The sequence below is a fragment of the Geotrypetes seraphini genome, chromosome 4 (genome assembly GCF_902459505.1).
Source record: "Geotrypetes seraphini chromosome 4, aGeoSer1.1, whole genome shotgun sequence".
Taxonomy (NCBI): Eukaryota; Metazoa; Chordata; class Amphibia; order Gymnophiona; family Dermophiidae; genus Geotrypetes; species Geotrypetes seraphini.
In genome coordinates, this window is record NC_047087.1 from 9,889,898 (window position 1) to 9,916,841 (window position 26,944).

At 43.0% G+C, this 26,944-nt stretch overlaps 1 protein-coding gene across 3 annotated transcripts in view; it reads left to right on the top strand.

Moving 5' to 3' along the window:
* PIEZO1 (piezo type mechanosensitive ion channel component 1) overlaps window positions 1-26,944 on the top strand; it is a 400,254-nt gene that overhangs the window by 346,281 nt on the left and 27,029 nt on the right. For all 3 annotated transcript variants that reach the window (XM_033942562.1, XM_033942564.1, XM_033942563.1), the window contains 5 exons: window positions 2,817-3,005; window positions 3,109-3,343; window positions 13,996-14,101; window positions 16,691-16,838; window positions 21,069-21,283. In XM_033942562.1, coding sequence (XP_033798453.1) covers window positions 2,817-3,005; window positions 3,109-3,343; window positions 13,996-14,101; window positions 16,691-16,838; window positions 21,069-21,283 — 893 coding nt within the window. The remainder of the gene's footprint in view (window positions 1-2,816; window positions 3,006-3,108; window positions 3,344-13,995; window positions 14,102-16,690; window positions 16,839-21,068; window positions 21,284-26,944) is intronic.

The window sequence follows — 26,944 nt, forward strand, 5'->3', positions numbered from 1 at the left end:
CCTTAATTTTGGCTTTTCTGGAATCTATTCCTTTGACTTTTTCACTTTTATTTGCTAATATATTGCTAGGGAAAGGGCTTTTTTTTTCAGTTCAACAAGTTTTATTATTTTAATAGTAGCATACATAAAACTGAGTGCAGAACAGAAGGCATAGAGACAAATAAAAGCACCACATCAGATAGTATATTTCATACATAGTACAAGAGTGATATGTGAAAAGTATAATAATAAGGAATACCTGACAAGATTGTACAAGAGATGCAATCTACATAATGCTATTAAGACCAAAGATCAGTTTCAAGATGAAAATAGAGGCTCCCAAGTATTATAATAGGAGCTTTCCTATTTAGCTGTCAGACAAAGTGTATTCCACCATATGTTGTTGTCTGTCTCAGAAAGATTTTTCCAATTATGTCATACATTTTGTAAGGCAAGGGTGACCACAATACAAAACACAGTCAAACCTCGGTTTGCGAGTAACGTGATTTTCGAGTGTTTTGCAAGACGAGCAAAACATACTCACAAATTGTGACTCGCAAACCGAGCTTTGACTCAATTTACGAGCCCCCCCCTCCGCTATCCGGCATCCCCCGCCTGCGCGCCCAAACACAATCCCTTGCCCCAATCTGGCACCGCGCACTAGCACCAACCCACAGGATGTGCTAATGCCCGAAGATCCTGCCCCTTGCCTGGGCTGGGCTTTGAGCATCTGCGCATGCTCAAGGCCTTCTGGCTCCCACTCTGGCTGAGATTCTCTGAGATTCTCGGAGAGAGCGAGAGCCAGAAGGCCTTGAGCATGCGCAGATGCTCAAGGCCCAGCCCAGGCAAGAGGCAGGATCTTCGGGCACTGGCACGTCCTGTGGCAGATTGCAGGTGGGGAGGGGGAGAGGGCGTTCATGAGTGGGGGAGGGGGGTGAGGTGGAGCAGCACCGGTGGCCTTGGAAGGGGGGGGAACGGATCAAGCGAGTTTTCCTTACTTCCATTGGGGAAACTCGCTTTGATATACGAGTAATATGGTTTACGAGCATGCTTCTGGAACGAATTATGCTCGTAACCAAGGTTCCTCTGTGGTTTAGAACCACAAAATGATAAAGGCAGAGACTCATCTAGACAACCAAAAATGATTTGGGAATGAGTAATATTTATTGGAGGAGAGAGCACATCTGGCATAGTGTGATGTACTCATTCCCAATAAGTGCGAAGAAGAGGACACAGTAAGAGCCGACGTTCCAGAGGACCTTGCTGCAATTTGGCGAAAGGGTTTTGAGAGAAAGTTCCTGCTCTACCTTGATTTCTTTGTTCTTCTTGTTGTAAAAGCTCTCGGAGGAATGGATGTCTGCTGTGGGAGGAATGTGTGTGCGCACGTGTGTTGACTCCATCAGAGAAGCTTCCGATAGAAAATGAGGGCCAGTGTGCAGAAGGTCTTTTGGGATTACCAATGGAGGGAGTTGGAGTTAGTGAGGAAGGAAGGATAACAGGAGGTGTGTGCAGTGGCGCCTGGGGTGGTGACAGCCTCCCGCACCCTCCTCTCTGCCTTCCCTGCACCACACTTGCATCTTCCCTTCCCACCCCCGCACCTTTTCAAAATCTTCACCAGTGCGAGCTGCTTCTCCAGTCTGCTGCTCGTGTTTGCTTTCCCTCTGATGTCACTTCCTGGCCCTGCAACCTGGAAGTGATTTCAGAGAAAGCCAGCGCGAAGATTTTAGAGTTGTGGGGGCAGGGGCAGGGAAGGAAGGGCTTATTTCCCCTGCCCCTCCCCATGGTACTGCAACTCTCCCCCTCCCTGAATCCCCCGTCTTTCACAGTCTCCACTCCCCATTCCAGCATCTTCCTCTCTCTTCTTCTTCACCCAACCACACCCTCAGCCAACAAAAAAGCCTGTACTGGGAAAACCTAATCTCTCTCTGACAGACATAAGAAGCCTTATCTCATCCCCAGCTCCCAGGCATGGTCTATATAACTCCAGCCGCCGAAGCAAACTGAAAAGCGATTCTCGCCAACTGGAGGAAAGAATTACCAGTCCAATCCAACCCCACCCCCTGTAGAATCTGCACAACCTCTCTCTCCAGTTCCTGATTCCCCCACCTACCTCCTAATTTGAATCTCCGGGCAGTGACAACAAGGTGAGCCTTCTGCCGTCAGCCTGCCCTGAAAGCCACCTCCCTGCAGCAACTTCCTGGTCCTGCGTAGGGAGGAACTGCAGAGAGGCAGTTTCTGGGACAGGTTGACAGCAGCAGGCTCACTTCATTGATGCTGCCCAAAGATTCAATTGCAGTGGCTGGGGAGGAGGTAGGTGGGGGGATTCAGGATTGCTAGCCCTGCCAAACCCGGACAGACTCACCCTTTAAAAATTAAAAAAAAAAAAAAAAGACAACAACATCCAGACACCCAGACAGTCCTGTAAAAAGAGGACATGTCTAGGTTTTCCCAGATGTATGGTAACCCTAGTGTGGGGGGAAGAGAGAACATTTATGAAGGCACGCCCCAATGTGATGTCATTGAGAAAGGTGCATGTTGGGATATTTCTGGTTGCTGGAGAGAGAATACAAAATGGCTGTATGAATGCTGATCTTGAACCATAGAAACAAAGAAATAAAAAAAAAAAAAATCACTGACATTTGCCATGTCTATTAAGATAAAAAGCATAAGAAGTAAAATCTGTACACGTTATTGTGTTGTTGAGGGCTAGATTTGCCACTGTATTCTTGTGTTGGCCAAGGAGAAGTGGCTGTTAAGCCAGAACAGGAGCAGGGGGAAATGATCTGAGATGATAAAGCCATCTGTTGACATTCTAATGTGGAATATTTTCCCCCCAGGTGATGATTGTTATCAAGTATCTCTTCCAATTTGGATTCTTCCCCTGGAATAGTTATGCCAGTTTGGTTCGCAATGAAGGGAAGCCCTATTTCCCACCTCGCATCTTGGGAGTGGAGAAGACCGACAGTTACATCAAATACGACTTGATTCAGCTCATGGCTTTGTTCTTTCATCGCTCCCTGCTTAGGGTAAGAGGGATTAGCTCAGTCCATTCAGGAGCCCAGTATACATTAGTGGTTCATGAGACTCGGTGGGATGAATTTGTAATGCTGTTCCTTGCTTTCCTTAAAGCACTATGGACTGTGGGATCACCAGGAAGATGAAATGCTGGTTAAGAAAGAGGAAGAAATGCGTCATGACTCAGACGGGGGGCAAAGTTCACGGGAGCTGGAGCCCCTACCTGAGGAATCAGTGCCAGTAGAACAACAACCAAAGCCACATGCACAGAAATCCAGAGGGAGAAGCTTACGGTTCCGAAAGAAACACACCAAAAAAAGCAACAGAGAGACAGCAGAGACTGCAGTGGGTAAGTAACTGTTAGTCATAAGAATTACCATACTGGGACAGACCAAAGGTCCATCAAGCCCAGTATCCCGTTTCCAACAGTGGCCAACCCAGGTCCCAAGTACTTGGCAGAAACCCAAAGAGTGGCAACATTCCAGAGCTGAACTTTTGATGTCATAATGCCTCATTCCACCAATCCTAAGAGCCAACCTCAGTAGTGATGTCTCAATGGCTGGATTGTCCTAAACTTGACTCACATAAGAGCTGCCATAATGGAACAGACAGAAAGTCTATTAAACCCAGTATCCTGTTTCCAACAGTGGCCAACCCAGGTCCCAAGTACCGTATTTTCACATAGATAACGCGCACCCATGTAAAACGCGCACACGGGTATAGCGCACAAAAAACACATATTTATGTACATAAATTTTTATATACCGCGCACACCCGTATACCGCGCATGCTGCCCGACTCTCCTTTCGCCCGCCCCGACTCTCCTCTGGAGACCCTGACTCTGTTTTCGCCCGCCCCGACTCTCCTTTCCTCCTTGAAGTCCTGTCCCTACCCTGAAAGCCTGATGCCCCCCCGACGTCCGATTCACCCCCCCACAGGACCGCTCACACCCCCACCCCGAAGGAGCGCTCGCACTCCCACCCCGAAGGACCGCTCGCACCCCCACCCGAAGAACCGCTCGCACCCCCACAGCCTCACCCCCCTCCCCCATGGAGAAGCTGTCTACCTTGTTTCCGGATGCCAGCGAGCCCAGCTGTTTCCTCTGCCGGCGGTCCCGCCCCTTCTCTGAGCCCTGCTGTGCTGCTTTTTCTTCCGGCGGTCCTGCCCTTTCTCTGACATCAGAGAAAGGGCGGGACCGCCTGAAGAGGAAGCAGCGCAGCACAGGGCTCTGAGAAGGGGCAGGACCGCCGGCAGAGGAAGCAGCTGGGCTGGCATCCGGAAACAAGGTAGACAGCTTCTCCATGGGGGAAGGGGGGAGGCTGTGGGGGTGCGAGCGGTCCTTCGGGTGGGGGTGCGAGCGGTCCTTCGGGGTGGGAGTGCGAGCGCTCCTTCCGGGTGATAATCGGGCGTCGGAGGGGGGGAAACTATGTAAAAAAAAATTTTGTATATCGCGCAAGGGTATGCGCGGTTTGTAAAAACCACGTATAACGCGCGCGTTATATGCGAGAAAATCCGGTACCTAGCTAGATTCCAAGTAATAAAACAGATTTTATGCTGCTTATCGTAAGAATAAGCAGTGGATTTCCCCAAGCCATCTCAATAATGGCCTATGGACTTTCCTTGTAGGAATTTAGCCAAACTTTTTTTAAACCCTGCAAAGCTAGCTGATTTCACCACATTCTCCGGCAACAAATTCCAGAATTACACGTTGTGTGAAGAAATATTTTCTCTGGATTGTTTTAAACCTACTGTTTATTATAGTAGCTTCATCGCATGCCCCTAGTTCTAGTATTTTTGAAAAGACTGAATAAGCGATTCACATCTACCCTTTCCACTCCACTCAGTATTTTATAGACCTCTATCATATCACCCCTGAGCTGTCTCTTCTCCAAGCTGAAGAGCCTTATCCGCTTTAGCCTTTCCTCTAGGGAAGTCGACCCATCCCTTTTATCATTTTCGTCACCCTTCTCTGTACCTTTTGTAATTCTGCTACATACAGTGACCAGAACTGCACAGTATTCGAGGTGCGGCCCTACCATAGAGCGATACAAGGGCATTATAACATTTTCATCTTTGTTTTCCATTCCATTCCTGATAATTCCTAACACACTGAGCTGAAGGTTTCAACATATCCTCAACGATGACACCTAGATGCTTTTCCTGGGCAGTGACTTCTAACACAGACCCCAGCATCACGTAGCTATAGTTCGGGTTCCTCTTTCCCAAATGCATCACTTTGCACTTGCTCACATTAAACGCCATCTGCCATTTTATTGCCCAGCCTGCCAAGGTCCTGTTGCAATTTTTCACAATCCTCTTGCGTACAAACGTAAGGAAGTTCTTCTTCACCCAGAGAGTGGTAGAAAACTGGAACGCTCTTCCGGAGTCTGTTATAGGGTAAAACACCCTCCAGGAATTCAAGACAAAGTTAGACATGTTCTGGTGAACCAGAATGTACTTAGGTAGGGCTAGTCTCAGTTAGGGCTAGTCTCAGTTAGGGCAATGGCCTTTGACCTAAGGGCCACCACATGCATAGACTGCTGGGCACGATGGACCACTGATCTGACCTAACAGTGGCAATTCTTATGTTTGTGTCGTCAGCAAATTTAATTATCTCACTAGTTATTCCCATCTCTAGAAAATTGTCTATGTTTTTTCCTGATTTTTTGGGGTAGTTTTTTTTTTCATTTCAAACATTCATTTTAATATCTTTTTTTGTACACACATTTGACTTTTTTGGATGTATACTCCCTAATACTATGTCATCTCAAAAGATTCCTAGACAAAACTTTCGCCTTCCAGGCGGCTAAGCTGAACCCATGGCTAGCCCAAATTGTGCTCGAGGCCCTTACCTACCTTGGCTTCAGAAAATTACTTAACTCACCTATTCCACGAACAGGACCCTTAACTCCCCCCCTCCTGCAATGAACCGAAACCACCTCCTCCCCCCTTACTGCTCTTCCCCTTCCTCCCCTCCCCTTTTTGACTCTCTCTCTCTCCCTTCCCTTCTAACCTCAACTACATCGTTGCTTGTAACTCAGACAAAATGTTGTAAATCCGCTTGTAACCTCGGATCTTAATTAATTGATGTGAACCGCCTAGAACTCCCTGGGTATGGCGGTATACAAGAATAAAATTATTATTATTATTATAATGTAGATGCATATATATAATAGGAATTCTCTTTGGACAGCAGAGCCCAAGAGCCACACTAGCGCGTGTTTTCAATAGGACAGAGCTCAGAAAAATTTGGCCTTTATCTGCTGTCAGGTTTTTATAAAAATGCCAGAGAAGCTTTTAGAGATGTTTGATGCTCCTAATGGTATTCCTTGTCCTCAGTCAGTTTTTAATTTATTTAATCAATTTTTTAACCTGTTCTCCCAAAGGAGCCCAGAACGGGTTACAAGAGTACATCACAGTAAAGCAGGACAAACGTTCATGAGAATACAGAGATTGGCGGCCGCAGGGAATTTAGATTACAAGATTTACAGTATAGGTGTAACGTATAGACTAAAAGTACCAACATGGTGGACATAGGACACAGCGTTTACAGTATAGACTTAACATACAGACGTGGTTTGAATTGCAGCACTTTCTGTATAGATAGGCATAACAGAAGTAAAAAGTTTTCTTTTCCAGTAGTAGTAATTTAAGTAATATTCGCAGTGGCATACGAGTTTTAGTGAGATTCTGTGTGGTGTATTGGTCGGTGCCTTTAGGATCCATCTGTCAGGGGTGCAGGCGCGGGTTGTTAGGGAGCTGGGTTTGTAAAGAGGAAGGTTTTCACAGCGTTCCTGAAGATCCATAGACTGTCCAATGATCTAATGGATGGTGTGTCATAGTCTGGGTAAGTAATGAGAATAAGAGCATTTTCTGGCTGTCTCAGAAGAGAGTGAGCGGCCAGGTCATAGGACCAGGCGTTTTTCTGCTTGGGACTCAGTGAACAGTTGGGGACATAAACTTGTACCGTATTTTCTCGCATATAATGCGCGCGTTATATGTGGTTTTTACGTACCGCACACACCCTTGCGCGTTATACGCATGAGCGCTTTGTACAAAATTTTTTTTACATAGTTTCCCCCCCCCCGACGTCCAATTCACCCCCCCCCTGCAGGACCGCTCGCACCCCCACCCCGAAGGACCGCTCGCACGCACCCGCACCCCCACCCTGAAGGACCGCTCGCACCCCCACAGCCTCCCGCCCCCCCCCCCCCATCATGTAGAAGCTCCTACCGGTGTCCTGCTGCTTCCTCTTGGCGGTCCCGACACCCGACACGATTGGGGAAAGAGGGAGCTCAAGCCCCAACCAACCGCGGCACCCCTGACATGATCGGGGCAAGAGGGAGCTCAAGCCCTCTTGCACCCCCCCCCGACTCCCCGACATATCCTCCCCAGTAAGAATCATCAATAATTTGTTGTTTGCTGCAGATATCTGACTTTTGGCCCTCATACACATTCCAAAAATCACTGTGTCGTAGGATAATGCTACATGATTTTCCATCAATATATTAACTTGATCCCATATTGATATCCAAAATGCCTGAATACATGGACAATAAAATAAAAGATGGTCTAAAGTTCCAATTTCAATTTTACAATGCCAGCATCTATTAGACTTAGAGCAATCTAATTTTTGTAATCTAGTAGGGGTCCAGAATGCTCTATGCAACAAAAAGAACCATGTTTGCCTAATAGATGCCGACATCGTACCTTTAATTCTCCAAGACCAAATACGTGGCCATTGAGATGCATTAATTTGATGCTTAATCTCAATGCTCCAAATATCTCTTAATCCATTTTTTGGTTTCTTATTCAAATAATTAGATATAATTTTATACCACTTTGCGGCCTGGTGTCCCAGAAAATCTGCCTGGAAACATAAGAATTCTAAGCTGTAATGATCATTTAAAGATTTCCATTCAGGAAACCCCACCTGAATAGCCTGCTTCAATTGCAACCACTTATAATTTTGTTTTTTATTCAGACCATATTTATGTTGCAATTGTGAAAATTCAAGCATCTTACCATTATCAATTACTTCCGTTAATGATCTTATACCTGCTTTAATCCAATCTTTCCAGACAACCTTAAACCCGCCTATTTGTATCTTGGAGTTTACCCAAATAGTCTGCTGTTTCGATTTTAAAATAGAATCACTAGTTAATTTATCTACAAATCGTAATGTTTTCCAAGTATCCATTAATACTTTATTGTCTTTACGTATTCTAGGCACTTTTATACCAAGCAGAAGATCAAGCCTAAGTGGAAAAATAAGTGATCTCTCCACCCTTAACCACTCTGGTAGTTATTCCAAAAGCTCTGGGAGGACCCAATACATACCTTGGCGCATGATATAGGCCTGATGATACCTATAAAAATTGGGAAAATTTACCCCACCCTCCTCAATTGGTCTTTGGAAAGACACTAGAGCCACTCTTGCAATTTTACCCAGCCAAATAAATTTATCCAGAATACTATTTAATTTTTTATAAAAAGACCCCTGAAAAAACACTGGTATCATTCCCAATTGATAGCAAACTACAGGCAAAATCATCATTTTAACAGTTTGAACTCTTCCCCACCATGACAAATGTAAAGGATTCCATTGCTCACATAACTCTGTTACTTTTTGTAATAAAAATTTTTCGTTTATTCTCATTGTCTCTTCGAGTGTTTTATTCAACCAAATACCTAAGTATTTTATACCATCCTCTTTCCAAATAAAAGGGAAAGAATCAAGTATACCTTTTGTACAATGCACATTTAAAGGTAAAATTTCTGATTTAGTCCAATTTATTTTGTATCCTGAGAATTTTCCAAATGTATCTATTATCTCCAGTAGACATGGAATTGTTGTTTCCGGATTCCTCAAATGAAGCAATATATCATCTGCATAAGCAGATACTTTATATTCCACTCCAGCACATGGAATACCCTCTATGTCCTTTGCCTGTTGAATAGCTAACAACAAGGGTTCAAGAACTATATCAAAGAGCAAAGGAGATAATGGACAACCCTGTCTAACTCCCCTCTGCAATTTAAAAGCATCTGAAAAATTATTATTTATGTATAAACGAGCAGTTGGGGAGCTATACAGTGCTTGAATCATTTGTATAAATCCAGATCCAATACCAAACCATTCCATAGCTTGATACATGAAATTCCATTCTACACGATCAAAAGCCTTCTCAGCATCTAGTGATACTGAAAAAGCCGGATCATTAATTTGTCTTGTTAAATAATACATCTGAAATGCCAGTCTAGTATTATTTGAAGAGTGTCTTTGAGCAACAAATCCAGTTTGATTTATTCCTATTATATGAGGAAGAGCTTTAGCCAATCTTAATGCTAAAATCTTAGCTAATAATTTACCATCTACATTTATTAAAGATATAGGCCTGTAGTTTGAAACCAATGTTGGATCTTTATTTGGCTTTGACAAAACAATAGTTAAAGATTCTGCCATAGTGCCTGATATACAACCTTTATTCAGTTGGTCCTGATATAGTTTTAATAAATATGGTAAAAGGGAAATTTGAAATTCTTTATAAAACTCCGGTGTAAATCCATCTCCACCTGGAGCGGTCCCAACTCTAAGGGATTTCAATGCCATTTGTAACTCTTTTAATGATATAGGTTTATCTAAACTTCCTTTTATATGATCAGGAACCTTAGGTCCTTTAACTAAACTCAAAAAATCCAACCCATCTTTCTCTTTATCTAAATAAGACTCAGAAGAATACAGTGACTTATAATATTTTAAAAATTGTTTTAATATATTTCCAATTTGAGAATGAGAATGTCCTAATTCATCCTTAATTATGCTTATTTTCTCCTTTCTTTTCTTTGCTTTTAAATAATTTGCCAATAATCTTCCATCCTTATTTGCACTACCATAATACATCGTTTGCTGAGCAAAAATATCTTTCCTTACTAATCCAGAGGAAATTTCATTATATTCACATTTTTTTGAATGTCTCTTGTTCCCATTTATTAACCAATTTTAATTCCAAATTTTTAATTTCTTTTTCCAAATTTGCAAATTGCTTTCTTATCTGTTTCTTTTTATACGCAGAATATGATATAATTTGTCCTCTCATAGTTGCTTTGAAAGCATCCCATAATATTCCAATCGACATTTCCTCTAGGTCATTAAGTCTGAAATATTCATTCATTTTTATCTGAAATTCTGTGCAAAATTTAGAATCAGCAAGCAAAGTATTATCAAACCTCCATACAGGTTTGGAATTATCTTGATCTAATAAGTTAACTTCTATCCACACACCACCATGATCAGATATTACTATTGGTTCTATGTCAGCTTTTACAACTTGCTGTACCATCTGATCTGAAACAAAAATATAATCAATTCTTGAAAATGATTGATGAACATGTGAACAAAATGTAAATTCCCGATCATTAAAATGAAGAATACGCCATATATCTTTCAAATTACATGCTTGTACCAAATTATCTAATCACATTGATTTCATTATTCTACTAGGCTTTTTATCCATTATTGGATCTATAACAGCATTGAAATCCCCAGCCACCACTATATTAGTAGCAGCCAGTGGTAAAACTAATTGTTGTAGAGATTTAAATAATTCACTTTGATTCGAATTAGGGGCATATATATTTAGTAACGCCAATGTAATATTGCCCATGCTCATGTCAACAAGTACCCACCTTCCTTGAGGATCTGCCTTTACCATATTAAATGTTGCTGAACATTTTTTATTAATCAATATTGCTACTCCTGCCTTCTTTTTTATCGCTGGTGCATATAAATATTGTTTTATCCAATTACCTGATAGCTTCATAGACTCTATTCCAGACAAATGTGTCTCTTGCAGAAAACAAATATCTATATTTTGTTGTTTAATATATGCCAGTACCTTTTTCCTTTTTATTGGGTGATTGAGGCCATTTACGTTCAAAGAAAAAATCTTAAAACCCATTTTACAAATAAAATATAATATATAAACATCTCTCTCAAACATAAAATATACATATTTTCTTTTTCCTTAAACCAGTATATAAATTTCCCCTCCCTCCCATCTTTCCCCATCCCCCCCTATTCCCCTCCCCCTCCCTCCCCTCCCCTAATACAACTGAAAACTTCGAAACGCACATATTAACTGAATAAAGAATATAACTCCCCACAGGCAATAACATACTCATTTTTCCTTCTCTCTAATTCTTACCAAACAATCAACTCCAAACTCTCCTGCAGTCAATCCATTCTACAATACCCTAAATACCCATATTTACTCTAATCCCATTTTTATAAACTTTTCCCCTCATTCAAACTTTCAAGCATTCTTCCATCCTATATCCTTAATATATTTATAAAAGGATATACCCTATATTTCAGATTCCATTTTTTATAATTATATCCACCCAAGATTAATACCTTTTTTTTTTTCTTCTTCTCTTTCCAAATCTAACAGAAGTTTCCCACAACGTCAATGTAACATACATCACTCCACCTTATTTTATTAATATTTAGATTTAACCTATAAATCAAAAGAAGGATCAACCATTTCAATCAAGCAATCTTCACAGTCCCAAGAACTTTCATTAAGTTCCATTACATTTCCAACTTATTTCAGTCTATTCTCCATTCTTCTCAACTGTAATACTTGTTCATCTTCATCCTGCTACTTCAGTCTCATTTAGATGTGAATCAACAACCAAATTAAGGATCAAGCCAATTCACTTAAGCGATCCTCATAATCCCATCACTTCACATCAATTTTCAGTATATCTTGTATTATCCTATATTCTGATTGTCAATATGTCTGTAATGCATCAATTATGTATCACCCTCTTGTTATCTCAGTCAATCTCAGGATATGATTTATAAATTGAATAAAGATCAATCTATATCCTTTAAACAATTCTCCCACTCTCTCTATTGCACTCCAAGATTCCTTACGATTCCATCTTCTTGCAGATTACCGTACTATTCCATCCATCTCAAATGAAGTACTTATGCATCATCAGCCTTTTATATCAGTCATTCTCAGATGCAAATTATAAATTTAAGTAAGGATCAAGTCTTATCCAACAATCCATCTTTACAGTCAGAACATTTTACACCAAGATTTACTATATTTCCATCCTATTATATTTTAAGATTCCACACTTCTCCAATGTAGCATTTTTGTATCCTCAGTCTGTTATCTCAGTCTCGCTCAGATGTAAATTATAAATTCACTTTTAGGAATCCATCCAAATCTTATAAATGATCCTTATATTCTCTTCTCTTCATATAAGTTCCACCACATTTTCTTCTTTTCACATCTTCTTTTCTTTCATTCTTATTTTCTCCTTAAAGTTCCTCTTTATCACTTAGATATCCATCACATATCATATATTTTCCCATATTAATGACAATCCAACCTTACATTACAGTAAGCCTTCCACTTATCCACTCTTCTGATCCTGCTTGAAATATTGATCCTTTTTCAACCATAACTGCAATCATTTTTCTTAAAAATATTTTCTCCTTTTCTACTTTTTTTTTTTTGTTTGTTTGTTTTTGTTTTTTTCTTCGTTTATAAATATCTTCAAACTTTCACCACAAAAATATAATCCAAAAATCAAACTCAGTACATATTAATTACAGTATCCATTTACTTTCATGAATCCATAGGCAAATCATATTGATCTAGAAATTCCTTTAATTTGACTACTTCTTCAAAATTATAAGTTTTATTCTCATAAGTTACCCTCATAATAGCAGGGTATATCAATCCATATCTTGCTCCCATTGCTCTCAGTTTAGGTCTTAAATCCAAAAGCTGTTTTCTTCTGTATGCCGTAGCTTTTGCAAAGTCAGGCACTATAAAGATCTTAGAGTCCTGACATTTAAGATCCTTGTTTGCTTTAGCCAGCTTTATAATCTCTACCACCTGCTGATGTCTTAGCAGCTTAAAAATTAGTGGACGGGGACCTTTCTGGCTATTTGATCTTTTCATCGGTATCCGATGTGCTCTTTCTACCTCTAAAGGAAAAGAGCTTTTAAACGGTAAAATCTTTGGGATAAAATTAGTCACAAATTGAATAGGATCATTTTGTTCAATCCCCTCAGGTATCCCAATCAGACGCAGATTATTTCTTCGTTCACGGTTTGACAAATCTTCAAAGTCCTTTTTTAACGCCTCTATTTCCCTATGATCTTTTTTACACACCAGCGCTTCTGCCTCAGATTTTTCGGCGCGCTTTTCTAACTGTTCAATTTTGAAGTCAACTGCCTGCATTCTATTTGTCAAACTCTCTATTTCCTCCTTCACTTCTTTTATATTTTTAGCGTTATCGCTTACTATTTCTTTGATCTTCTGTAGCTCGTTCATCAAATCCCGGTTTTCAATTTCATCTAGAGGTAACGGGATCGCTGTCGGGGATACCGAATCCATTTTTGTTCTTTTTTTACTTCCCGTTCCTGAATTCGTCGGAGTACTTTTACTGGGTTTACCCGAAGCCATTTCTTATTTAAACTCTCTCCTTTCACTCGCTATTCATTAATTTTAACTGCTGAAATCTCAATAAAATTTGCCTGTCACAACGGAGCTAATCCTCTACCCAGCCATTTTCATGCGCTGCGAAGCCACGCCACCCCTTTTTTCCCTCCTAATGTGAAGTTTGAGTATATAATTTGCATTTCATTGACATATTTTAGACAATTTTTATTTTTTTTATTTGCATCCTCCACATTTTGTAGTTGGCGTTTCAACAGGTGTGTGAGAGAACTTTTGTCTTTTTTGGTTTTCGTTAGTGTTATCTTTACAAAGCCAAGGATGTGTCGGCATTCCCTCATAAAAAGAGTGTGTGTTACAACCTCTACTGCCTTCTTTACTTGAACCACTAAAATTAAGGTGCCTGAAGGAACTGAAAATGTGGTGATGAAAACCTGTCACGACTCCCTCCCCCTCCTCCACTGCTGGAGAGAAGAGAGAGAGTTCAGCTAATTTGGGAAATTTGTTTTCATTTCAGGAACACATGAGCTGGAAAAGCAGCAGGAGCCAAAGGAAAAGAAGACGAAAGCTGGAAGGACTCTGAAGACTGTGGGAGTGAAATGCCGGGGCTGCTGCTTCTCCATGTAAGTGTTTGGAGTAGAGAGCTGCACGGGAACGGGGACGATGAGAATCCTTCTGGACCCGCGGGGATCCCGTGGGTTTCCCCTTCAGGTCACGGGATCCCTTGGGGACGCCCCCTAGGGTTGCAGGGATCCCGTGGGGACACCCCCTAGGGTCACGGAGATCCCGTGGGGACGCTTCCTAGAGTCGCGGGGATCCTGCGGGGATTGATGTACTCGAGCCGCGAGGCTTGTCTTCTTTTCCCTACCTGCCCTGCCGCAGCACACAGCCGACCGGAAGTCTTCCACGATGTCAGCGCTGAAGTCGGAGGGGAGGGCTTAAGCAAAGCCCTCGGCTGTGTGCTGGGCAGGGCAGGTAGGGAATAGAAGACCAACCGAGCTTTCCAAAAAAACAGGGGCTTTGGAGTGAAACACAAAGTTGTTCAGTACCGGGTTTACCAATTTTGACGTTTTCCTAAGAATAACTATGAGCTCCGTTAGTAAAGAAATTGGATGAATGTTTTGAAATATATACGTCGTGCAAACTTTTACAAGAAAAACAGTGGACAGGCAAATGCTATACAAATTCCAACAAAGAAGACAATAGCCAAGGAAGAATATTATAAAAATGTAAAAAGTCTATTTATTCAATAGCATAAAATATTAACACAGGATAATGAACTGGATTTGGATTTAGCTTAAGCCCATGTCTTAGCGGCATCTTCCTCAGACATCATTGTGCTGAGCTCCTCCCCTCAGCCTCTCTTTGGTTTCATCACATACTGTTTGGTTAATCAGGGGAACTGAACATTATCCCGACCCCTTCCCCTGCTTGCCAGCTGTTTACATGTCCTCAGCTTGTCAGGGTGAGGTCAACTGCTCCCTTCCAGTGGCCAGGCTAGCTTTTCCTTTACCATAGGGTGATAAAGTTGTTCTGCCTATGATTTGGGGTGTTCCTTTCAGGCACCTGGTGCTCAAAGTGGGCTGGATAGGCTTTATCATTGCACTTGTCTTCAAGATGCTAATGGAGTAACAAGAAATAAATTGATTGCTTGAACTGAAATGTTTTGCTATTTTACTTTTTATGTTGACTGTGCAGTTAGATATTTCTTGAATTTTCTATTTTATATTTACATTAGAGGCTCTGGTAGAAACCCGTTTACAAAGTATGTATTCTTCCCAATTAATATTTCCAAATTAATAAAGTCTTTTTGTTTATTTGTAAATGGGTTTCTACAAGAGCCTTTAATTCAGTAGCATAATTAAATGAAATAATTATTTATGAAGTTTATAGGGACGGAAGGGATTCCTCGCGGGGACGGGTGGGGACGGAGGGGATTCCTCGCGGGGACGGGTGGGGACAGAAGGGATTCCTCGCAGGGACGGAGGGGATTCCTTGCGGGGATGGGTGGGATTCCTCACGGGGACGGGTGAGGACGAGTGGGATTTTGGTGGGGACGAGTGGGATTTCTGTCCCCGCACAACTCTCTAATCTGTAGTCACAGGCACATTTAGGGCTGGATTCAGTAGACGGCGGCCAAAAAATCAGCCCTAAACAGGATTCTATAAAGGGCGCCTAAGGACAGGAGTCCTTTACCGAATAGCACGTACCACTGGAATCCATGTCCAGCTTTGGGCACGAGGATTTTCACCAACTGAAAACAGGCGTAATTTCCAGCACGCAAATTAGGTGTGCTGGGAATTCTATAACACTGCGCACATTTTAAGGGAACACCCCTGACCCACCCATGTCCTCTCATTGTTACACCCCCTTTTCTGATCCACGTGGAAACACTGGGCACGTAAGTGTGATTTAACGTAGATCTGCCATTTTTGGCCTATTTCGACATCTTGCTTCTGTTATAACACGATTCTGTACCGAAATAGCACACACTATTAGGTACCAAATATAGAAATCCCTAGTTAGTGTGTGCTGGAAGCAGATCATGATGGCATTTTGCTGTCCTGAATTAATAATCGGCGACTTTTGCTGTCGGAGCAGTCCTGCTTCCAGCCAGTAACTCTCCCCCCCCCCCACAGCGGGAGAGATGCCCACTCTCTCCTGCTGCCAAGTGAACACCCTCCCAGTAGTGGGAGAGATGCCCATTCTCTCCTGCTGCATCACAACACTCCCTCTGTCTCCGCCCTTACCCCCCCCCCCCCCGTACCTTTAATTAGATGGCTGACGAGGGATGCCTACTCCCTCCGGCCAGTTGGCCCGCCTCTTCAAAAATGAGCCTTCCCCTCCCCGATGCATCCTGGGATGCACTGGGGAGGGGCCTGGGGCTCTGATTGGCCCAAGTTGTTTAAGGCCCCCTCATAGGATTGGCCCGGACACCCCAAAGAGACCCTTCTTCCCCCTCCCCCCCTTTCTAAGCTGTGACAATGGCGCAGTCCTAGTATAGAGAAAAGTATGCTTTCTAACTGCACGAGGGGGGCACGGTCTCCATGTTAGCTTAGAGAGAAGAATGCATCCTTCCTTGATCTGGTGAGCCAGTCTTGAAAGCTCTGTGAATTGGATGATATGGCTGCATTCCTCACTCAGGTCCAGCTTCAGACTTTGTGGGGTCACAGCCATGTAAACTTAATGAATTTTGCTGTTCTGTATTCCAGGGCCCAGTGTATGTATCAACCAGTGAAGAGGTTTTTCCATAATATTCTGCACCCAAAGTATCGGGCCGCCACCGACGTCTATGTCCTGATGTTCCTCGCGGATGTGATTGACTTTGTCATCATTGTCTTTGGCTTTTGGGCTTTTGGAGTAAGTCTTCAACTCAAGGACCCCTATACAGTTTTCTTCTTTCCTACTTTAAACAGAACATTCGGATCTACAGATCAGCTTTTAGAAACAGATCCTTCATTTAAAGATGCAACTCAAAAAGCTATTAGAAACCTCTTTCATTTTTCAATCCTGTCCGATCTGGAATGGTCTTCCTTTACCTACTGTATAACCTTGCAAGCTACCTGAAGGTACCTGAAAATGTATTTATCCCATAAATATTTGTATTACTTGGAATTTCTTAGTGCTTTCTTCTCGTACTATGTAAGCCACTTTGAACCTTTTTAAGGATCTAGTGTGTCAAGAGATTAGATTAAACAAAGCTGAGTGGGATCCTGTCTTTTCTGTTGACAAGTGGGAATTCAGATGCACTGAAGGGTAATGTCGCCTGACGGTGGGAAAGTGCAGCAGTGTGGGTTAGTGGTTAGAGCATCCTGAGGTTGTGGGTTCAAACCCCCGTTGCTCCTTGTGACCCTGGGCAAGTCACTTAATCCCCCCATTGCCTCAGGTACATTAGATACATTTTGAGGCCGTTGGGACAGATAGGGAGAAATTCTTAAGAGTACCTGAATTTAAACTGCTTTGATAGAAGTACTATATAAAAAATGAAAATAATAAATAAAGGCACCTTGGGAAAGTTAATAAGACTAAGGTGTAGCCCTCTAGGGCTATGGAGAGAACCCAGGCTCTTGTAACCCTGGGCAAGTCACTTCATCCTCCACTGCCCCAGGTACATTAGATGGTTTGAGAGCCCACTAGGACAAAGAGGGAAAATGCTTGAAGTGCTTCTATGTAAACCGCTTTGAATGTGGTTGTAAAATTACAAAAAGGCAGTATACAAGTCCCAGTTTATTAAATTCTTATTATTCCACTCCATGGACATTCCTTCTGGGTGGCTTACAAGTCCCAACCCCTTTCCCTGATGTCATAAAGCCTGGCAGAAACCCAAAGAGTAGCAACATTCCAGAGCTGAGCTTGTGACGTCATAATACCTCATTCCACCAATGCCCAAGAGCCAGCCTCATGAGTGATGTCACAATGACTTCATTGTTCTACATTCGGCTCACTTCTGAGATTGTATTGGAGGAGAGTCTGACACAGTGGTTAGAACTACAGCCTCAGCACCCTGACCTTGTGGGTTCAAACCCCGTGATGTTCCCTGTGACCCTGGACAATTCACTTAACAGATCGAGAGCCCACCAGGACAGACAGGGAAAATGCTTGAAGTACCTGTATGTAAACCGCTTTGAGTGTGGATGTATAATTACAAAAAGGCAGTATACAAGTCCCAGTTTATTAAATTCTTATTATTCCACTCCATGGACATTCCTTCTGGGTGGCTTACAAGTCCCAGTCCCTTTCCCTGATGTCATAAAGCCTGGCAGAAACCCAAAGAGTAGCAACATTCCAGAGCTGAGCTTGTGACTCCAGGTGATAAAGGCCAGCAGCGTGACGGATTTTAAGAGAAAATGGGATACTCACGTGGGATCTTTAAGGGAGTAAACTCAGGGGGGAGGATACTTGGAATGGGCAGACTTGGTGGGCTATAGCCCTTTTCTGCCGCTTTTTCTATGTTTCTATGTTTCTATGTGACGTCATAATACCTCATTCCACCAATGCCCAAGAGCCAGCCTCATGAGTGATGTCACAATGACTTCATTGTTCTACATTCGGCTCACTTCTGAGATTGTATTGGAGGAGAGTCTGACACAGTGGTTAGAACTACAGCCTCAGCACCCTGACCTTGTGGGTTCAAACCCCGTGATGTTCCCTGTGACCCTGGACAATTCACTTAACAGATCGAGAGCCCACCAGGACAGACAGGGAAAATGCTTGAAGTACCTGTATGTAAACCGCTTTGAGTGTGGTTGTATAATTACAAAAAGGCAGTATACAAGTCCCAGTTTATTAAATTCTTATTATTCCACTCCATGGACATTCCTTCTGGGTGGCTTACAAGTCCCAGTCCCTTTCCCTGATGTCATAAAGCCTGGCAGAAACCCAAAGAGTAGCAACATTCCAGAGCTGAGCTTGTGACGTCATAATACCTCATTCCACCAATGCCCAAGAGCCAGCCTCATGAGTGATGTCACAATGACTTCATTGTTCTACATTCGGCTCACTTCTGAGATTGTATTGGAGGAGAGTCTGACACAGTGGTTAGAACTACAGCCTCAGCACCCTGACCTTGTGGGTTCAAACCCCGTGATGTTCCCTGTGACCCTGGACAATTCACTTAACAGATCGAGAGCCCACCAGGACAGACAGGGAAAATGCTTGAAGTACCTGTATGTAAACCGCTTTGAGTGTGGTTGTATAATTACAAAAAGGCAGTATACAAGTCCCAGTTTATTAAATTCTTATTATTCCACTCCATGGACATTCCTTCTGGGTGGCTTACAAGTCCCAGTCCCTTTCCCTGATGTCATAAAGCCTGGCAGAAACCCAAAGAGTAGCAACATTCCAGAGCTGAGCTTGTGACTCCAGGTGATAAAGGCCAGCAGCGTGACGGATTTTAAGAGAAAATGGGATACTCACGTGGGATCTTTAAGGGAGTAAACTCAGGGGGGAGGATACTTGGAATGGGCAGACTTGGTGGGCTATAGCCCTTTTCTGCCGCTTTTTCTATGTTTCTATGTTTCTATGTGACGTCATAATACCTCATTCCACCAATGCCCAAGAGCCAGCCTCATGAGTGATGTCACAATGACTTCATTGTTCTACATTCGGCTCACTTCTGAGATTGTATTGGAGGAGAGTCTGACACAGTGGTTAGAACTACAGCCTCAGCACCCTGACCTTGTGGGTTCAAACCCCGTGATGTTCCCTGTGACCCTGGACAATTCACTTAACAGATCGAGAGCCCACCAGGACAGACAGGGAAAATGCTTGAAGTACCTGTATGTAAACCGCTTTGAGTGTGGTTGTATAATTACAAAAAGGCAGTATACAAGTCCCAGTTTATTAAATTCTTATTATTCCACTCCATGGACATTCCTTCTGGGTGGCTTACAAGTCCCAGTCCCTTTCCCTGATGTCATAAAGCCTGGCAGAAACCCAAAGAGTAGCAACATTCCAGAGCTGAGCTTGTGACGTCATAATACCTCATTCCACCAATGCCCAAGAGCCAGCCTCATGAGTGATGTCACAATGACTTCATTGTTCTACATTCGGCTCACTTCTGAGATTGTATTGGAGGAGAGTCTGACACAGTGGTTAGAACTACAGCCTCAGCACCCTGACCTTGTGGGTTCAAACCCCGTGATGTTCCCTGTGACCCTGGACAATTCACTTAACAGATCGAGAGCCCACCAGGACAGACAGGGAAAATGCTTGAAGTACCTGTATGTAAACCGCTTTGAGTGTGGTTGTATAATTACAAAAAGGCAGTATACAAGTCCAAGTTTATTAAATTCTTATTATTCCACTCCATGGACATTCCTTCTGGGTGGCTTACAAGTCCCAGTCCCTTTCCCTGATGTCATAAAGCCTGGCAGAAACCCAAAGAGTAGCAACATTCCAGAGCTGAGCTTGTGACATCATAATACCTCATTCCACCAATGCCTAAGAGCCAACCTCAGCAGTGATGTCACAATGGCTTCATTGTTCTATACTTGGCTCACTTCTGCTATTGTATCGGTAGAGAGTGTGGCGCAGTGGTTAGAGATAAAGCCTCAGCCCCCTGAGGTTGTGGGTTCAAACCCTGTGCTGCTCCCTGTGACCCTGGGAAATTCACTTAACAGACTGTGAGCCCACTAGGGCGACAGGGAAAATGCTTGAAGTGTGGTTGTATAATTACAAAAAGGCAGTATAGAAGTCGCAGTCCTTTTCCCTTCCTTGTATATTAAGAAGACCATCTTAGCCCGTGTTGTTCATCACTCTGAGCATTTACCTCCCTCACTATAGCTAATATTGGTGCAGAGTCCACAGGTAAAAGGTAGCCCAGTATTTGTCTTTGTTTCATGCGCAGAACAACGTTTATCTGTGTGAAAGTTACAACTCCTTCCACCTGGAGGGCCAGTGGGGCTGTTACATTTCAACCTTATTCAGAGTCAGTCTAGGGAAGGGAAAGTCCCTGGCTGTCAACAGCAGATTTTCAAAAGCCAAGACGTTGATCCTTGAAGACCAAGTGGAGGGACTGTTCGAGTACCTATGAGCTTCTGTTGGTGTGATTTTTTTTTTTTTTTTTTCTGCTTTCTCCTCATTGGCTAGAAACACTCGGCCGCGGCAGACATCGCATCCTCCCTGTCCGATGACCAGGTGCCTGAGGCCTTCCTGGTGATGCTGCTGATACAGTTCTCCACCATGGTGATTGACCGGGCCCTGTACCTCCGCAAGACTGTGCTGGGGAAGCTCATCTTCCAGGTCATCCTGGTGTTCGGGATCCACCTTTGGATGTTCTTCATTCTTCCTGTCGTCACCGAAAGGTAATGAGCTCTGTGCAGTCCCGGATTCGGGAGCACTCTTGTGACAGATCGAGAAACTGGGTGGGGAGGAAAGGTGCAACTGACTCAGAAAACAGGGAGGCTTGAATGAGGGTGGGAGAGGCGCCTGGGGTGGTGGGGTTCCCCATCCGCTTTGCCCTCCCCTCCCCCACCCGCCCCCTCCCTTCATCCGTACCTTCAGCATCTCCAATTTGCTGCCCGCAACAGCCTTCCTGCGACCAGGAAGTGACATCAGAGGGAGAGCTGCTGCTAGCACCTGCAGAAAGCTAGAGGAAGGGAAGGTGAGTGCGTGCAGTGGGGAAGGGTGGGGAGGAGAGGTGCCAGTGCCCCCCCCTACTTCCCCCACCTTACTTACGCCACTCGATAGGAAGAGAAAGCCAGGACAGTCTTTCCTGCATAGCCTCAGGGGAAATTCAGTTCTGCATTTATTGCAAAAGGATATTCTTGTGTAGGTTAAAGCAGGGATCTCAAAGTCCTCCTTGAGGGCCGAATCCAGTTGGGTTTTCAGGATTTCCCCAATAAATATGCATTGAAAGCAGTGCATGCACATAGATCTCTTGCATATTCATTAGGGAAATCCTGAAAACCCGACTGAATTGTGACCCTCAAGGAGGGATTTTGAGACCCCTGGGTTAAAGTATTGAATTTTTTTTTTCTGTCAGGACTGCTAAACAATGTTTTTCATTTTTCTAATCCCCTTGGTACAAACACTTCAGGCCCTGAACCTGAAAAGCTGGTAAGACTCGTTAAATCAGACTTACTGGCACGGAAGCTTTGCCTCCAATTCTCAAAAAGGTTTTGGGGGCGTTTACTGAGCCACCAAGAACCCTATGCAAATGCCTTACAAGGTGCTCATTAGTATTTAAATTAGCTCTCCTTGTGACGCCCAAAATTTTCTGACAGGTCTGGACCTGCCGCTAGCTGTTGTGCTTGTGTGGTGTATGTCCCGTGCCTTTGCGTGGGGGGACACATACAAAACAGCTGTGCCCATTTTTTTAAACCCTCTCAAACAGCTTCTCTCTTGCCAGCTCAGCTGATTGCAACTCCGATGCAGCTGATCGTGGGCAGGGAGCAGAGCTGTGTTATCCTGAGCAGGCACTGGGCACAGTTCCTCCCCCTTTCCTCACAAATAGCAGGGCACATGATTTGCATGTTTTATGCTGAGCATCACCCGATAAATGAAAATCGCTCCCACCACGTGTTGTCGGAGTGTCATTCGTCCTGTCCTCAGCCAGCCTCATGTGCTGGAGAAGGGAGGGGTGGCCTGATGTGCAGCCACTTTCCTTGGAATCTCCTCCCTGGCCTTCTGAGGACCTGTTCAGATTGAACACAGTTTAAAACATAATTGTATGTAGAGGCCTTCCTGTGAAGTTAGGTGGAATGGAGAGATCTAAAGAGGAATTTATTCATGGCCTGTGTCTTCAATTATGGAGAATTTTCCTGCAGGTTTTCTGCTATTTCAGTGAGTTAAATGGGATGTACTGGAAGTCCTGTTCTGAACCACTGTGAATGTTTTATATTGGGGGTTTTTTTTTTGGTTTTTTTTTATTTATTAATTTTGAATTCTTACAACAAGTGAATTAAACATAATACAAACGATTTTCACATATCACTTGTATTTACAAACAAATAATCTTGTAATATAAAATAAATACCCCCTTTTTTATCAATATTCCTAATTCCATATGATATACATTTCCCACCCCACCCCCACATATCTATGTGCTAAGATATCTGATCATTAGAATAATTAGTCAATGGTTCCCATATTTTTTTTAAATTATGAAGATTCCCTTTTCCATCTTATATATGTGACAAACTGAATTCCACCAAAATGTATAATTTAATTTAGTATAATCTTTCCAATTTTGAGTAATTTGTTGCATGGCGACCCCTATCAATATTAATAATAACTTGTTATTATTTGCAGAAATCGGACTCTGAGTTCTCATTGCTGTACCAAATAATATAGTGTCATATGAGAGTCCTACATGGTTTTCTAATAATTTATTAATTTTTTTTATATTGTAAACTACTTAGTTATAGGCAGTTAAGAAATTTTAGAAATACAGTCAAACCTTGGTTTGCGAGCATAATTTGTTCCAGAAGCATGCTTGTAATCCACAGCACTCGTATATCAAAGCGAATTTCCCCATAGGAAATAACGGAAACTCAGACGATTCGTTCCACAACCCAAAAACTTTAATACAAAATACTTTATGTACTCATATTGCAAGACTTCGCTCGTTTAGAACAGTCACTAAACTCCCGCAGCGTCAGAGAGAGAAGAACCATCGGCTCAGTTGTGATGATGTGATGCGTGTATACTGTATGTACTCGTATTGCAAGACCTCGCATGTTTAGAACAGTCACTACACTTCCGCAGCGTCAGAGAGAAAAGAACCATTGGCTCAGTTGTGATGTGTGTATACTGTAAGTATTTGTATTGCAAGACTTTGCTTGTATATCAAGTTAAAATTTAATCAAATGTTTTGCTTGTCTTGCAAAACACTTGCAAACCAAGTTACTTGCAATCCAAGGTTTTACTGTATATAAATAATAAAGGGTTAAGGACTTGTTATACCGCCTTTCCTATATGGAGGGCCAACATCTGGCTTTGGTCCCTAGGCAGAATTCTGTTCAAACTGTGCAATATGCTGTAGCCCAGGACTCCTCCAGGAGCAACAAAGTCCCTGGTAACCCATCATCTGAGCAACCCTTAGAACGATGTGTCTGGCTGGTTCCTGGCTCACAGCATCTGTTCCTGGGTTACCTAGAACTGGAGATTCCTCAGACGGAGCACTCATCCACGCCATGGTGTGTGTGTGGGGGGGGGAGAAGTGATAAGTAATCATTGTGCCATGACCTAGCATTCTGCTGGTCTATTCTGATCCTCTGGTTGTCAGAGAACTGTCTGAGAAATATTTCTATCTTTAGGCGCTTTACACAGTATGAGAATAAGTTTATAACAGGTTCTGAGGGCAAGTAGAGGCTTATTGTGGGCCTTTGTGTCTTTATAAAACTGTCTCATAAGAGCTACAGGAATCTTGGCTAAACTGAACGTGAAGATGTTAACTTGAGCTTAGCTATAAATGTCTGTATGTATTTATAGAGCATCTGCATAAAAATCCCACCACTGAACACATCCACTGTGCCATTGCATGCAAGTACCCATGGGATAATTGTAGAAGCGACATTTTTCATGTATGTACTGGTTCTTAGCTGCAAAAACACTTTTCTGAAATTACCCAAGTGTGGGTGGGCAGAAGATCCCATCTCTCCCTCTCCCACCTCACAGATGTGCTGCCACTGGGTGGGCCCAGGCCCATCCGTGCTAGAAATAGTGCCAGATCTTGCAGTAGTGGCATTTCTGTTTTTATACCTTTGAATACTTTTGTGATACAGCCATTATAAAAAAAAAATTGATGTCTGAGAGTTGCAGGTTAATTTATTTATTCATTCAATTTTCTATACTGTCCTTACAAAGGAGCTCAGAATAGTTTGCATGAATTCATTCAGGTACTCAAAGCATTTGTTTTCTGTCTGTCCCGGCAGCCTCACAATCTATCTAACGTACCTGGGGCAATGGGGGATTAAGTGACTTGCCCAGGGTCACAAGGAGCAGTGTGGGTTTGAGTCCACAGCCTCAGGGTGCTGAGGCTGTAGCTTGAACCACTGCACCACACTCTCACACATAGCAAGGCCACCATTGTCTGATAGAGATGGCAAACATAGATAACAAAATATGGTGATACATAAACGACAAAAGATGGTATGGTGAGACATCGCTTGGTCAGTCTAGCAGTGAAGGCAAAGTATTACAAGCATGACTGAGAAAGTGAAACATGACATGCAGAAATAGTAAGAGAAGTGTGTTCATAGCATGGAAGACGTGGTACAGTAAAGCGTGTTGGGAACCCTCCTGAAGGCTACGGCTCTCTCAGTGTGCTATTTAGGAGTTAATAAAATGTGGGTTTTATGGCTAAGAGCAGGTTGGCCAGTTATTTTTTAAGATATGCAGGTAGGGGGGATTGGGGAGGGGTGTGAGGGGTAGGGAATAGTTCTGGCACTTAGACACGGTCAGGATAAGAGGGCTCGGTGGGGGGTGGAGGTGGTGCGGCATCTTCAGGGCTCATAAGAGTCCAGGGCCTCGAAGAACCTTTCCACTCTCCTTACTCTTGCTCGCTCTATGTAGACTGGCTGGGGGGGGGAGATTGGTTGATGTTCCTCTTCTTTTGTCTATTATATATCTTGCATCCTTTGGGGTGACCTGGTATTGTATTTGTTGTTATTTGCATCAATAAAAATTGTTTGAACTTAAGATATACAGGAAGACAAAAGAAAAGTTTGTAGGATCAGGCAAAAGTCTCCGGCCTGGTTAAATCATGCTGACCGGATGCTCCCTGGATTTTCAGCTACACATAACCAAGTTGTGTCACTGAAAATCCAGGGCAGCTGCCATAGCCTGGATGGAGCCAGGACTTACCTGTGTCGTGGTAATTTTCAGACCACTAACTGGTAAGTGTCTGGCTGAAATAAAAACGGCAAAAAAAGCCATTTCCAGATGCATAGTAGATGACGGCAGATAAAGACCCGAATGGTCCATCCAGTCTGCCCAACCTGATTCAATTTAAAAAAATTTTTATTTTATTTTATTTTTTTAAATTTTTCTTCTTAGCTATTTCTGGGCAAGAATCCAAAGCTTTACCCGGTACTGTGCTTGGGTTCCAACTGCCAAAATCTCTGTTAAGACTTACTCCAGCCCATCTACACCCTCCCAGCCATTGAAGCCCTCCCTTGCCCATCCTCCACCAAACGGCCATACACCGACACAGACCGTGCAAGTCTGCCAAGTAACTGGCCTAGTTCAATATTTAATATTATTTTCTGATTCTAAATCTTCTGTGTTCATCCCACGCTTCTTTGAACTCAGTCACAGTTTTACTCTCCACCACCTCTCTCGGGAGCGCATTCCAGGCATCCACCACCCTCTCCGTAAAGTAGAATTTCATAACATTGCCCCTGAATCTACCACCCCTCAACCTCAAATTATGTCCTCTGGTTTTTACCATTTTCCTTTCTCTGGAAAAGATTTTGTTCTACGTTAATACCCTTCAAGTATTTGAACGTCTGAATCATATCTCCCCTGTCTCTCCTTTCCTCTAGGGTATACATATTCAGGGCTTCCAGTCTCTCCTCATACATCTTCTGGCGCAAGCCTCCTATCATTTTCGTCGCCCTCCTCCGGACCGCCTCAAGTCTTCTTACGTCTTTCGCCAGATACGGTCTCCAAAACTGAACACAATACTCCAAGTGGGGCCTCACCAATGACCTGTACAGGGGCATCAACACCTTCTTCCTTCTACTGACTACGCCTCTCTTTATACAGCCCAGCATCCTTCTGGCAGCAGCCACTGCCTTGTCACACTGTTTTTTCGCCTTTAGATCTTCGGACACTATCACCCCAAGGTCCCTCTCCCCGTCCGTGCATATCAGTTTCTCTCCTCCAAGCATATACGGTTCCTTCCTATTATTAATCCCCAAATGCATTACTCTGCATTTCTTTGCATTGAATTTTAGTTGCCAGGCATTAGACCATTCCTCTAACTTTTGCAGATCCTTTTTCATATTTTCCACTTCCTC